Source organism: Microtus ochrogaster, linkage group LG9 (genome assembly GCF_000317375.1).
Source record: "Microtus ochrogaster isolate Prairie Vole_2 linkage group LG9, MicOch1.0, whole genome shotgun sequence".
Classification (NCBI taxonomy): Eukaryota; Metazoa; Chordata; class Mammalia; order Rodentia; family Cricetidae; genus Microtus; species Microtus ochrogaster.
In genome coordinates, this window is record NC_022034.1 from 1,627,378 (window position 1) to 1,642,774 (window position 15,397).

At 35.6% G+C, this 15,397-nt stretch overlaps 1 protein-coding gene across 3 annotated transcripts in view; it reads left to right on the top strand.

The window, feature by feature from the left end:
• Positions 1 to 15,397, top strand: part of Lnpep (leucyl and cystinyl aminopeptidase) — a 95,207-nt gene that overhangs the window by 46,890 nt on the left and 32,920 nt on the right. For all 3 annotated transcript variants that reach the window (XR_003378362.1, XM_026787329.1, XM_005363329.3), the window contains exons 3-8: positions 1,347 to 1,485; positions 2,647 to 2,778; positions 7,806 to 7,926; positions 8,758 to 8,912; positions 11,326 to 11,439; positions 12,820 to 12,951. Coding sequence is in view for 2 of the 3 variants with exons in the window: in XM_026787329.1 (XP_026643130.1) it covers positions 1,347 to 1,485; positions 2,647 to 2,778; positions 7,806 to 7,926; positions 8,758 to 8,912; positions 11,326 to 11,439; positions 12,820 to 12,951 (793 nt within the window). In the remaining variant the exon portion in view is untranslated. The remainder of the gene's footprint in view (positions 1 to 1,346; positions 1,486 to 2,646; positions 2,779 to 7,805; positions 7,927 to 8,757; positions 8,913 to 11,325; positions 11,440 to 12,819; positions 12,952 to 15,397) is intronic.

Sequence of the window (15,397 nt, forward strand, 5' to 3'; positions counted from 1 at the left end):
CTCCTATGTAGTATACAGATGTGAACTAGTAATAAGCATCTGTATAGAACCTCCTGTGTAGTATACAGATGTGAATTAGTAATAAGCATCTGTATAGAACCACCTATGCAGTATACAGATGTTTTGTTTTTGTAGCGTTTTACTGGATTCTGACTAAACTCTGGGCTTGGTGCAGGGAATCCTGTCTAAATCATAACATATGATAAAAAACTGAGATATAAGTTGCAGACTTGACAGAGTCATATGGCTAATAAATGTGGACTCCAAATCCAGTTTTCTCTTTTCTGCTTATCTTCTAAAAGTGAAGTCTAAGGACTGAAATCAGAGGGTGCCGTGAGGGTGCCTGTGGCTGCTATGTCAGCTGGTACAAGAGAGGTACACTTGCCCTGATACTCTGCATGGTCTTCCACATGGGGATCAGCTTTTCTTCCTTGATTAGAAATCTATTAACTCATGCTTATTTTTGTGCTTTTCACATGACCAATAATCCAGTTTGTTTGTATGTATTGTAGTCTTCACTGCTGCTGTTGTGGTGTGGAAGGGAGCACATCCTTTCTGTTCATCCTTGAAAAGAAAAAGGAGGGCTGGAGAGATGGCTCAGAGGTTAAGAGCACTGACTGCTCTTCCAGAGGTCCTGAGTTAAATTCCCAGCAACCACATGGTGGCTCACAGCCATCTGTAATGAGATCTTGTGCCTTCTTCTGGCCAACAAGCATACAGACAGGCAGAACACTATACATAATAAATAAATAAATCTTTTTAAAAAAGAAGAAAAGAAAAAGGAAAGCAGAATACTGTTAAAGAACAAATGTTTTTCTATTTTCATGAAAGCGAATGTTGTAGGTTTGAGATTCAGTGTTGCAAACCCAGATGTTTAATAGCAAATAGTGAAAATCCTCCTTAAGGGCTTCATGTCGAAAACTCATTTAAAAAGCTACCTTTGTGAATCCCACCACACTCCACAGCTGCCCCAGATTATAGACACATACTGCCTTTTCCCCTTAGGCTGCCTTCTTTTTCAAGTGTTTTTTTTCCCCCTTCTGTACTTTATCAGGTATTTTTGGTGTTCCAGGACCAATTCAGACTTTGTACTGGTTTCTCCACAGTGTCTTTAACTCCAGCAGAATTTGTTTTATGGCAATTGATGCTCCTAATGTGCTTCCAATTGTTAGGATATGATTTGAAGCCTGCTTGAAGATGCCACTCTAGACTATTGTCTCTCTTAGTTAATTGTGGGTCCTTTAAAGTCTGGAATTGTATTTGTCTTCATACCCCTAGTACTTGGCAGGGTGCCCTGTCCAGTAGACAGTCAATAACTATTGTATTGAATTTGCATTTATTTTTAGGTACTTTGCAGCAACTCAATTTGAACCTCTGGCAGCAAGATCTGCTTTTCCTTGTTTTGATGAGCCAGCATTTAAGGCCACATTTATCATCAAGATCACAAGGAATGAACATCATACTGCATTATCAAATATGCCTAAGGTATTGTGATATAAAGGTAAAATCTTTGGATGGACCTCTTATCTCTGAGAACAGTTGGATCCTTCTTTACTGTACTATTGGTAGGAATATTTAGATTCATATGTGTATACTTCTGAAATAAATAAAAATGGAAAAATTTGCTAGGCTAAGGAACTCTTGAGGAAGGAAAAGACTCTGCAGGATTTAGAATGCGTGAGTAGGAGTGTGAAGTGTTTTCTTGCTCTACAGAACACTATGAATTAGTACAAACCCAGGATATTACTTGAGAAATAGTGAACTTGCTCTTCTAAGCAGTGTTGAGAGTGTGGAACTGTGATTATTCTTGGTGTTTTGGCAAATGAAACTTTGGATTGTTGTCATGTAGAAATGGACAACAAAAGTGAGAGCCTCTTTATTGAGTGTTAATTATGTGGGAGATAGTAGAGGCAACACCCAGCAGAGGAGTTTTATGCTAAACATAACTTAGGGCTCCTTTTGTGTCTACTTGAATGGCTTTGTGTGGTCTGTGTGGTGCTTCATAGAACCTGTGTAGCTAGGGGTGAGGAATAGCCACAGCAGGCAGGTAATGCAAGCTACCCTTATAGACAGCATGATCCATCATTGTCACAGTCCAACTCGTAGCCAAACTCTTCATCTTAATCAGTCTCTTATAGAGGCGGGCATCTGCTTGTCTGATAAACCAAGTGTAACCAGATTAATGGTTGAGAAATCCTGAGAATTGCTGGCATTTCTCACCTTCAGTCTGTTGCAGACTTCTCTAGTGACCTAACATATTAGATTCCACTAAGTGTTCCTTATGGAGCACCAGATTGTGTTAGAAGATATCTTAGCTATAGTTCCTTTATAAAGTCAGTTGTCCTAAGGTTCTGGGGTGGGGGAAGGAGTTGAGTTTTGCTACAATTTTTAAATGGAAAGACAAACCTAATGCTCCCTGTAACTTAAATATATTGAGAGCTATGTTGGGGTTTTCATGATATTCAGTGTGTCCTCTTGATCAAGGGTGGTAGAAGAAACTGAAAGAAGGGGCTTCGTTCTCTAGAAATTTGTGTTGAAAGATTAAAATATGCAAGTATTATCTTCATTAATTTTTAGTATCTCAGTATATTTGTCATTGATTGCTTTAATTACAGAACTGTCATCTTTTTTTCCCTTTGGCTATAGAAGTCATCAGTCCCTGCAGAAGAAGGACTTATTCGGGATGAATTTTCTGAAAGTGTTAAAATGAGCACGTACCTGGTTGCTTTCATTGTAGGGGAGATGAGGAACCTGAGTCGGGATGTAAATGGAACCCTGGTATGTTCCTGTACTAATTCTCTGAACACCTATTTATATAGTAAGCTAGGTAGAATTAATTCTTTAATGACAAGCTTTTAGATCAAATTCTGATGTTTTGTAACAGAAACACTACTTTAACTTAACTGTTGTGTTTATCTAAGTTGTTCTATTACCAATAAAGACTTGGGAGTCAGATATTGGATTGGAAACCTGATAGACCAAAGAAGCCATGGAGGAGCAATCAGCTGACCTTCTCTACACTTCCTACACCAAAAAGAAAGTCCAAAAAACCTTGCTAATCCTGTACCTCTATTGTATCCTGGATCCTCTGTAAATGCTATGACTATTCCTTGTCAACTAGTTGCTGGATTCACCCCGATTCAAAGTTAACGTTATTAACAAAGTCTCAGGGTGTGGATATCCCACAACACTTAACTCTTATTTATTGCCCTTCATTTAATACCTGAAAAATCAATAGTTTTCAAGTTTCCTATTTTATAGTAGAATCATTATAAGACAACATAATATATTAGCTTTTGTAGAACTGTACTGTAGAAAATATGATGACCAGTAGCCTTATATAGCTCTTTAGGTTTAAACTAAAATAAAATGTATGGAGAATCTCTGCTTGCCATACTTCAAGAGTTATAGTAGTTTGTGTGGCTATTGATTATAGTAGTATATTGTCTGTAAAAATGAGATGAATACTCTTTAAAAAAAAATTAGTAGCCGGGCAGTGGTGGTGCATGCCTTTAATCCCAGCACTCAGGAGGAATAGGCAGGAGGATCTCTGTGAGTCTGAGGCAAGCCTGATCTACAAGAGTGAGTTCCAGGACAGCTAGGACTGTTAAACAGAGAAACCCTACCTCGAAAAAACCAAAAAAAAAAAAAAACCCAAAAAATTTAGGTGCTGGTCTACAGATCAGCAGTGTTTCTAAGCATGTAAAAGGCTCTAGTTTCAATCCCCAAAACCAGAAGAAAAAAACAAGCCCTTGTTGATTTTATTCATAGAGAATGTGTACGATTGTTTAACTTAAGGGCCTAGTTTATTTCCATTTTCTCATAATTGGTGTTTTAATCAGGATATTTTGTTTTTCTTTGTCATTAGTGCTCATGTGTAAATAGTTATTTGATTTGAACTTTTATTTTATAGTAGAGATTTAAACACTGATGATAGAGAAGAATTCTTTTTAAGTACCTACTTCCTATTTACTTTTCAAACCTGCCCCCAATCTGCCACGCTAGCTTGTTATTGTCTGTAGGATTACATTAAAATTTGTCATTTTGATATTTAAGACAATTCTTTACAAGCTCAACTGTATTTTCAGTTGTTCTAGAGTGAATTCTTCCATCACTCCCAGTGTCACAATTTATTATCAAATATATAACCCATCACCATGTATGCTTTACACTGGGAGGAAAGTTTAAGAAAAGAGTTTCACAAATCTTTTTTGGGTGGTAGGCAGAGGCTTTTATTCATCTGTATTAGATGGCAGAAAAGTTTAACAAGAATATGTCTTTGGTATGAATGGAATTGGTCTTTTATAATTACTAGCTCTAATCTCTTGAAGAGACCACATCCTAATCCCCTCTATACCTCATTTTTCAGGACTGTAATATATATACAGAGATGCACAGGAAATAAAATCCATTTATATGTATATATGTATTATATATTCATATAAGCACATATGCATAGGTAGAGTATACAATACATTTTCCCATATGTAACCATATCATTTAATCTTTTGCACACCAAGAGATTTAATCTCATTTTTAGTGCTTCCTAGTAGTAAATATGTTATTTAACAGCATGAATAACCAATAGTTGTTGGAGGCTGCTTGTTCATTCCCAGCTGCCTAGACTTGAATAACCACACAGAAATTGTATTAATTAAATCACTGCTTGGCCAATCACTTAAGCGTATTGCTACCTAGTTCTTACATCTAGGATTAACCCATTTCCATTATTTTATATTTTACCATGAGGCTCGTGACCTACCGGCAAGATTCCAGCTGACATTTCACGTCTTTCCCCTCTGTCAGCTACATGACGTCTTGCAACTCCACCTTTTTTCTCCCAGGATTCAGTTTAGGCGCACCTCTCCCCCCCCTCGCGCCCACCTAGCTCTACTCTGCCCTTTCACAGGCCAAGCCAGCTTCTTTATTCATTAACCACAAACAACAACACATATACAGAAGGTCTTCCCACACCAAATAGTTTTACAATTTCTCCTTTTTTATTAGGAAATGGATAGGGCTATACTTTGTAGTAGCAGGCTGTGCTAGGAACTTCATGTTTCTCTTGAGGTTTTTGTTTTGTTCTGTTTGTTTCCTTGCTTCCTGCTTCTGTGTTTATCATCGATGGGCTAGTTGAAAGAATTAATTTCATCAGTCAGATATGAGTACCAAATCTGGCATGTAGCATTTAACTAGAGCCCTCAATTATACTATCAATATAATTTTAATTTATTCACAAACATGTTTTTGTTCAAAATTTCTAAAGTAATTTAAGTCATGTTAAGGTTCCTGTTGTGATGAAACACCATAACCAAAGAAACTTGGAGAGGAAAGGGTTTGTTTGGCTTATACTTCCATAGCATTGTTCATCATTGAAGGAAGTCAGGACAGGAACTCAGAAAAGGCAGGATCCTGGAAATGGAAGGTAATGAAGAAGCCGTGGAGGGGTGCTGCTTACTAGCTTGTTTCTATGGCCTTGTTCCACCTGCTTTCTTATATAACCTAGGGATAGTACTTCCCACCATGAACTGGGCCCTCCCCTATCAATCTTTAATTAATAAAATGACCTAAAACTGGATCTTGTGGCAGCATTTACACAATTGAGGTTCCCTTCTTTCAGATGACTCTAGCTTGTGTCAAGTTGACATTAAACTAAACAGGACATATCCCAAGTGTCTTTCAATCATCCTGGTACACTTTGCCCATTTGATATAATTTCCTTCTAGTTCATCTAATCAGTCATTAAGATTATATTGTTATATTGTTACTTTAATCCTCCCCTCTTAACTGCCCCATTAATTGTATGTGTATATGTATATATATATATATATGTCAATAAATACACATATATAAAACATATTAACAATACATTATTGTTAAAATAATAAAATTTCAGAGCCCATAAATTTGATTAGTGGGAGGAACATAGGAAGGGTTGGAGAAAGAAGAGACTCAATATATTCTTTATGTTAGAAATTCTGCTTTCTGTAATGTGTTCAGTTAACCTGTTTTGTCCTTTAGATCCTACAGACCATGTTATTACTTCACATAGTTCTGCTTTTGTTAGCTAGTTTTTGTTTTTATTACTTTAAGGCACAGACAGGTTAAACCTACCAAATCCTCTATTTTTCAGTTGTAAAGAACCCGTTGCTCTAGATAAGTAGGGATCTCCATAGTTGTAGTTATAGAAATCTCTTAAATGGTCTTAGTAGTAGATGACAGGAAAGCAGTTAGGCTTTAAGGCTTTAATATAGCTATTAAGGTCTAGTTGCCAGTAGACTTTCATTTGACTGTGACTAAGATATTTGTTTTTCTTTTTCTTTTTTTCTTTATGACTGTGACTAAGATATTTGTTTTTCTTTTTCTTTTTTTCTTTATGACTGTGACTAAGATATTTGTTTTTCTTTTTCTTTTTTCTTTAATCTTTTTATTAAGTTTCAACCCAGAGCCTTAGTCTTTTTAACATACTCCTGTACCACAAAACTGTACCCCAAATCACCATATAGTAGTAATTAGTGTTCTCTTACCCAACCCAAACTGTTGTTTAAGGCAGGTTGTTGTTTAGTGAAGACCTGTAATATTACTTACTCAGGATGCTAAGTTAGGAGAATCACAGGTTCAAGATGTGCCCGAGCTACAAAATGAGTTCAGACTGAGCCTGGAGAACTTACTTAGACCCTGTGTCCAAATAAAAAGTAGAAAGAGGCCTGGGGACATAGCTTGAGTGGTAGAGGGCTAGACTAATATGCACAGGCCACAAAATGGTAAAAAAAAAAATCGTTTCTACTTAGATACATTGTTCTCGTTTTCCACTGTTTTATTATTATTTTAGAATAAGGTTGATATAAATATAATGAACAGATGATGTATATGTATTAAAAAGTTAAAAGCACATGTTCTTTACTTTTTTTTCTTTTCTGTGTTTTCTTTTCTTTTCTTTTTTTTAAGACAGAGTTTCTCTATGTAGCCTTGGCCGTCCTAGAACTGTCTCTATTGACTAGGCTGCACTTTTTTTTTTTCTTTAAGGAAAAGAAAAGAATTAGAGAGTAAGAAAAAAATTCAAACTACCCCTTCTCCTAATTGTGTTCTAGGATTGAGAATAATTTCATCCGTTGGTCAAATTTCAGTTTCTTTAATAATCATATCATGTGTACTTAAACTTTTCATTTGTCTACCAAATGGTAGGTAGAAGGCATAGGTATTTAAGCAACCTGTGTGCTGTTTTGTATTTGCTTTTTCATGAGTGTGTACCCTGAAGTGAATGAGCAAGGTAAGACCTGAATTATAGTGAGGGTGTCTAATGATAGGATTTTTTTTTAATATTACATGATCCATAAAAGCAAGCCAACAACTGAGGTTAGTATTTGTTTACTAATATGTATTTAGTGCCTACTGGAGTGCAGGCATGATAATAAGTGCCAAAAGAATTAATACCTTAGTTTGTGCTGCAGATAACTCATCATGGCTGTAGTCCATAAATAAGAGCATTTCTGTGTCATGGGAGTGTAAGATTGTAAAATTAGATAGGCTAGTGCATATAGTTTGCTCTGAGATGTAACACAGTTTATTTGAGATATTGGAAAAACTTAAAAAAAAATTAAAACACCAGGTAATTCTTTTGTGTGGATATGGATATAGATGACTTGTTCTGTGTGGATTGGAACAATTATTGGCAAGAGTTTCTATCCTAAAAGATCTCATATAGTATGCACTTCTTGAATTTGCTGGTCCTAACAGTGCCCAGCTGAAAGTCATGGCATTTTAATTTTACCTATCTTTACATTATGGATTATGTTTCTCTTTAGGTTTCTATATATGCGGTACCAGAAAAGATTGATCAAGTTCACCATGCCTTGGACACAACCGTAAAGCTCCTTGAATTTTATCAAAATTACTTTGAAATTCAATACCCACTTAAGAAATTGGGTAAGCTATTAATAATAGTGTTTTTGATTTTTAGTGCAATTTGTAATAAGATTTGCTTCACAAATGATTTTTTATAAAAAGTTTTTGCCAAAATTATTGGGTTTTTTTTGTTTTTTTTGTTTGGTTTGTTTTTTGTTTTTGTTTTTGTTTTTCGAGGCTGGGTTTCTCTGTAGCTCTGGAGCCTGTCCTGGAACTAGCTGTTGTAGACCAGGCTGGCCTCGAACTCACAAAGCTCACAAAGATCTGCCTGCCTCTGCCTCCCGAGTGCTGGGATTAAAGGTGTGCGCCACCACCACCACCACCAAGAAACATTGTTTGTGTTATAAAAATTGTATTTATTAAGATTATGTACAATCTATAAGTTTTTTAAACTTGAACTTTAAGTTACTTATATAACTTATAAGTTTATGTGGTTGTAGGAATTTGCTTAGAGCTCCATCTGGAGTTTAACTTTCAAGAAATTTCCAATTCAAATATTAAAAAGTAAATACTGGGAGCCTATGAAAGCAAGATTTCTGTTCAGTGTGATGCTGGTTCTGAAGAACATAGAAGGATTTGACCTGGGCTTTGTCTTCCTTACTCCAGCCTGATTTATTGTGAGGGAAATGGGCATTTTTTTTTCCTTTGGAGACATTAGAATTGTTGATCACAAAAGGGTTTTTTCATTTCTTCCTCGGCTGACAACCAGGGACATAGCATGTAGATCTACAAAAAGGAAGATTCTCAGTGTTAAGGATCATGGAAGATCTCATTGTCTTTACTGGGTAGAGAATCTTGACTTAGGGTGTTCCTTAGATGAGGAATTAATCTCTTCATTCTTGTTATGTCCAGATTTGGTGGCCATTCCTGACTTTGAAGCGGGAGCAATGGAAAATTGGGGCCTGCTTACGTTCCGAGAAGAGACTCTTCTGTATGACAATGCCAGTTCTTCAGTAGCAGATAGAAAACTGGTTACAAAAATCATCGCTCATGAGCTGGCACACCAGGTATTACCAACCAGTGCTCTTACACCAAAGCCCTAGAGTTTTAGTAAACACCTCCTATGCTTTTAGTGTTGCTATTACATAGAAAATGATGCTTTTTAAATACAAACCTAATGGCCAAGGGAAAATAATATCTGTTAGAACTTCATATGTAAGTCATTTTCACGTCCATTATCTCATCTCACAAATGTCGAAGGTGAGTGGTAATTCCATTTTACATGTATAGAAAATGAGACTCAGTCCGCAGAAATGATTTGTTTAAACTTACACAGCTATTAAATTTTACCATTAAGCCTTGAAGAATAAATGTATCTTCAGATTATCTTTTTTATTACCTCAGTTCTAGGGCCAAACCCAGAACTTTGTATTTGTTAGACAGTACTTTACAGCTGAGCTAAATTCCCTAACCATTGAATATAATTTTTTCCTTATTAATACATATCTGCATCACATCTAGCAACCATGAGCTGCTCAATGTAACCTTGTAGGATAGAATTTCTTCCCTCAGTTACACTCTTTCCCTTATTAAGTCAAAACCTTCTTACTGTGTAGCTCAGATTTCTCTTGCCTCAGCTCTTGAGTACCAGATCATAGGTGTGGGCTCTCATACCCAACTGACAAAATTTCTTTTTCTATTTCCTGCTATAACTGGGTTCTCAATTAATGTGGGAGAAGGAGCTCTTCCCAGTATAGAGTGAAGGAATTCGTTGTATAAGATTAAAAAAAGAAAATACTTATCCATGTATATCCCCATTCCAAAAATATTACCATTGTTGTGCCCTAGATATGAGATGCTTTTCAGTATAGGGTGTGATGGGAAGCTGTGGCGTGGCAGTACATGAAGGAAGACAGTTAACTCTGTAGGTGACTGTGTGACCCTGGTAAAAACTTGTTGGCAAGCTGATAAATGAAGCTTTATTTTTCTAATCTTGTTATTTCTGGGACCATGCATTACCACTTAGATTATTTCTCTTATTTTTTTCTTTTGTTTAGGGCTTTATAACTCATCTTCCTGTTAAATATATTTTTAAGATAGTATCTTAGAAAAATTATGATTGAACTCTCAAAAGAAATTTTATTTTGTTGTAGTAATAACCTTATTTTTTGCTACTGATTTGAAATAAAACCCAGACTACACTGAAAAATTTGTATACCCTATGACCACTTTTTATTGCAAGTATTTTAAAAAGAAGTTTATTTGTATATGTGTATATGTGCCTGTATGTGCTGTGTCTGTGTGTGTCTGTGTGTGTCTGTGTATGTGCGCCTGTGTGTGTGTGTGTGTATGTTTGTGTGCCTGTGTGTGTCTGTGTCTGTCTGTCTGTGGGTGCACATGTGAAGCAGAGAAGAGAGCATCAGGTGTCCTCTTCACCTCTGTTCTGAGGCAGGGTCTCTTCACAAACATACAACCACAATGATTTGCCTGTTTGTACCTCCCTAGAGCTAGGATTGCAGATATTTGTGTAGAATTGCATGATGACTTGTTACATGGTTGCTGAGATCCAAACTCAGGACCTTAGAATTGCAGGGCAAGTACTAACTGCTGAGCCATCTCTCCATACCCAAAAGAGACTTAGGAAGATCTGTTACCTTTTGCCTTCTTTTTACTACCATATGTAAGAAAGCATTTAAAGAATTCTCTGATTTCTTCTGAGTGTGTGTGTGTGTGTGTGTGTGTGTGTGTGTGTGTACACACATGTGCCAGGTTTCTATAAGAATGTTACTCAAATCTTGTGTGAATTGTGTCTTGAACTCGGGTAATAGAAGAGAAGCATGAAATCCAGACCCTCTGACAATAGGAAAATCATTAGTTGTCATAGAAGATTGCACATATAATGGAAAATAATCTTACTAACTTGGTATTAGATCAGATAATTTAATTATCTAAGAAGTCTCACATTAATGAAGCAACTTAAAATGGTCATTATCTATATAGTTTAATGCATACTGTATGTTAAAAGTTCATACACATTTTAATAAATAAGGGAGGAGGGAGAGGAGTGGGTGGAGGGGGAGAAGGGTTGGAGGAGGGGGGAAGGGTGGGAGGAGGGGGAGGGAAATGGGAGGCTGGGAGGAGGTGGAAACTTGTTTTTTTCCTTTTCTCAATAAAAAAAAAGGCAAAAAAAAAAAAAGAAAAAAAAATAAATATATTCATAGTCTTTCCTGCTTCTTTTCCCATTCAGCTAAGGTAAAATGTTGATGTTTTTAGTTTACTTCTAAAATAAGTTTATATAACTTTTAAAATTCTTTACTTTTTATACAGTTTGTATAACTTTTACATCTTTAATTGCTCTGGATACAGTTTATTTTAAGTTATTTTTATTTGATTATCTGTAATTAGCTTGATAGTTAATCCAGTTAAGAAATTCCTGTGAATATACATGTCATACTAGTTACCAGCTTGTCTTTCCTACAGTGGTTTGGTAATCTGGTTACAATGCAGTGGTGGAATGACCTGTGGCTAAATGAAGGCTTTGCAACTTTCATGGAGTATTTTTCTGTGGAAAAAATATTCAAAGAGCTCAACAGTGTAAGTACTGTGTTTCATTATCCTATGAGGAGGGAATAGGGAGGTTATGAGTTATTTACCATGTATTTTCTATGCATTTGAGATAAGAAAATATTTTTAGAAAGCTATAGCCACATCTATAATTCTGGAGATTTTACAATTAGAATCACACTCTTGCTTATTGATGTAGTTCATTGAACGTTGAAATAGTTATGTGTGATCATATTTTTTTTTTACTTCAGGATGAATGTTTTAACTGCTACCTTTTATTTTTGAAGTATTTTTTTCTGTTTGAAGGATTTTGGATAAAGTTGGAAAATTTGTTTTGTTAAAAAACTTAAAGTATTTCTATAAAGAGAAATGAAATGAAGACTGACTTCAATATTGCTTTTCATATAGTCACTGAGTGCATTCTCCCAGCAGTTCTTAAACAGCATATAAGTTGCTAAAATAATAAATGAATGAATAAATAAATAAATTGTCCTTGCTGTGTTTCAAAGACTTGAATAACATCCTCTTATAGAGAGCTATTATGCTGTGAGTTGTGTCATTAGAGTTTGGAGATATTTCTTATACTCACAGATGTTCAGACATAGTAGGCCATAATTTGACAGATATTGCTGAAATAATTCAAGCATTATTGGGCAGCTGAGGAAAAGCATGAACATGGGTCCCTCAAACTATAGGAAAACCTCCCACATAGAAATGTTTCCAACCCTAAAATTCTGTGACTTGCTGTTAGACTCCACACAGACATTATTCAGGTTCTTGAAGTAATACTCTTGAGAATTTCCAGTTTGACATTGCTGTATACAGGGCTTGTTTAAAACTTAAGTAATTTTCAGTTGGAATACTAAGTAGTATTAAGTGTGCTACTTAATTAAGCAATGAAATACACAGTCTCACCACTTGGGGGTGCCCAGAATGCTTAAAATTCTAATATGCATTCTAGGGACACTTTTGGCTGAGCTATGCTTTCAGACTGAGTTGTACTTTATATAAAATAACCTTAACTAAGAATTGTATATTATTTTAACAGAAACTCAAGGTAAGGACCAAGTTTCTGCCCTAAGTTTCAACTTTTATTTTAAAAGTGTGCTTTAGTCTTTGTTGAATGAATATTTATCTTGGATATTCAGATTTGGAAATTCACTTTCACTAGTTGTAGATTCTTAATTTTACAGTCGTGCTCTTCATTTGGAAATGCTAATTCTTATGTCCCTCAATTTTAAGTACAGTTTTAAATTTAAGGAATATTTATATACTATATTTTCAGTAGCTTATATACTAAAATTTAGTAAACCCAGAATGTTTTATCCTGTAGCAATTTTCATAATCTGTATAAATGTATAATTGCCTTTATACTGATAATGACTTCCTACCACTCAATTTTTTTACTAGTATGAAGACTTCCTAGATGCTCGATTGAAAACCATGAGGAAAGATTCCTTGAATTCATCCCATCCAATATCATCATCTGTTCAGTCTTCAGAACAAATAGAAGAGATGTTTGATTCTCTTTCTTATTTTAAGGTATTACTGTGCACAAAGAAAAGTACTTTTTTTTTTTTTTTTTTTTTTTTTGAGACAGGGTTTCTCTGTCCTGGAACTCACTCTGTAGACCAGGCTGGCCATGAACTCAGATCTGGCTGACTCTGCCTACCAAGTGCTGGGATTAAAGAAAGGCTTGCACCACCACCACCTAGCTAAGAAGTATACTTTTAATAGACTTTAAATTCATTTTGTAAGTCAGCAAACAGCTTAATTCGTATTAAAAATTGAATAAATATTGCCTTGGGGGTATTTTATTATACTGTTTAAATTTTAAGCATGTCAATCTGTGTAAACTTTTGTCTTAACTTTTCTGAGTGTTTCTCTGTCTCCCTCTTAGTCACTGTGACTAGTATTTATGCAATGAAGCAGATTCTATAATTCATCTTTCAAAGTTAGTTTTATCTATTGTTCTATAAGTAGAATGTGTTCTGAGAAAAGGACCTGCGCAAAGCCCTTTATTTTCTTACTCTAAATATTTTCCAGAATCAAGATCACCAAAATAATTATTCAAAAGGTTATTTTAATAATTGACGGTTATGATTACCCTTCAGGGTGTGAAGTATAAGCACCAGGTCTGTGGATGGAAAGTAGAAGCTCTGTTGGGATCTGAGCAGGTTGGAGAACAGAGGAAGTATGGTACCAATGTTACTAGAATTTATAATGTCAGAGGATTATGTTGAAACCAATTAGCCTTTTTTTTTTTCTCGATTAGCCCTTTGTGTTTGATTGCCAGATTACTTAGCTAGTAAATCTCTGTGCTAGATAGAGAAGAAAACACATTGAACATTTGAGGATAGAACCCATATTATAAAAAAGCTCAAAATTGGGTGGTAAATACATGTGGAAGAGTAAGAGAAGGTATATGTGCTGAAATAGTACAGAGAATTTATACACGCTGAAGAGATCCTCTGAAGAAGAGATTTGAAATGTTTCTAAGAATGCAAGTAACAGGGTGGGGCATGAATGGAATAGTGTTCTCCACAGAGAAGAATCAGGAGTGCTGATGGCTGGAGCAGTGACGTTTCTGCAGAGATGGGGTCAGAGTGAGCTGGGAAGGTAAGAAAGGAAACATGACCCTCAGCTGCAGCAGGGCCTGAATGCCATAAGAAATCTAGGCATTTTTTAATATAAGGATGACTTATTTAATCTTGATATTTAGAAAACTTAAATTGGATTCAATTTATAAAGTGGATTACAGTAGGGAGAAAACAAAAATGAGATGTGACGCTGAATGTCAGACATGCAGTGGTGAACATTCAAAATGAGTGGTCATAACAATGGGAAGAAAATAGATCTAAAAGTAAGATGAGTTTTTGAACTTGAATAACTTGGTGGGTGACAGTGGAAGGTAGAAATATTTTCCAGATTCAAGCCTTCATCAGGAAGGAAAGAAATTATAGTACTTTTAACAAAAAAATCAGCAGTTTAATTTGGTCTAAAAATATATATACTACTTTCCCTTTATCTGAAGTTTTATTTTCTGTGGCTTCAGTTACTATTACTAACTATCCTATGAAGAATATTAAAAAGAAAAGTCCAGTAATAAGCAATTCATAAATTTTGAATGGCATGTCATTCTGAGTTATGGAAAAGTTCATTCTGTCCTGCCTTGGTACAAGTCAACCATTTCTCCAGTGCACCAGTGCTGTGTATGCCTCCTACCTGTTCATCACTAAGTACCATCTCAGTTATCAGATCAACTGATTCAATGAGGCCCTATGGCCAGTATCTCTTACTTTATTTATTAATGATCCTTAATGCACAAGTAGGTAGTTGAATATGAGTCTGAAATTCAGAAGTAAATCAAGAGGCTAAAGGTCCTAGAGTTGGGAGCAATGAAAAAGCAAATGGCAGGGCACACCAAACTTTAGTCATTAGGAAGATAAGATTAATAAAAAAAAAAAAAAAAACATGGATTGGAGATAAAGTTAGGAACACTGTCCCAAGACTGGTTCTCTAAAGACTTTCAAGCAGAAGTGGGAAATCAGTCATATTAACTTCTATCAGTGCATTGTAATAAGGCAAGTAAGAGAAGTGAGATTGATCTGGCACCAGAAATTTATCAGTGACCTTGGTTATGATATTGCTAGTAGAGCAGTAGTTCATCTGTGGTATAAAAGAACATGGGAAGAGAGCAAATGTTGATGACAGTAGAATTTTACTACAAATGAGAAGCAAGAACTAGTGTGATAACTAGAGGAGGCATGAAATTAAGGAATTGTGAGAGTCATTGGTGTGTGAGTGTGTGTGAGTGTGTGTGTGAGTGTGTGTGTGAGTGTGTGCGTGTGTGAGCGTGTGTGAGTGTGTGTGAGTGTGTGCGTGTGTGTGTGTGAGTGAGTGTGTGTGAGTGTGTGTGTGAGTGTGTGCGTGTGTGTGTGTGTGTGTGTGTGTGTGAGTGTGTGAGTGAGTGTGTGTGTGTGAGTGA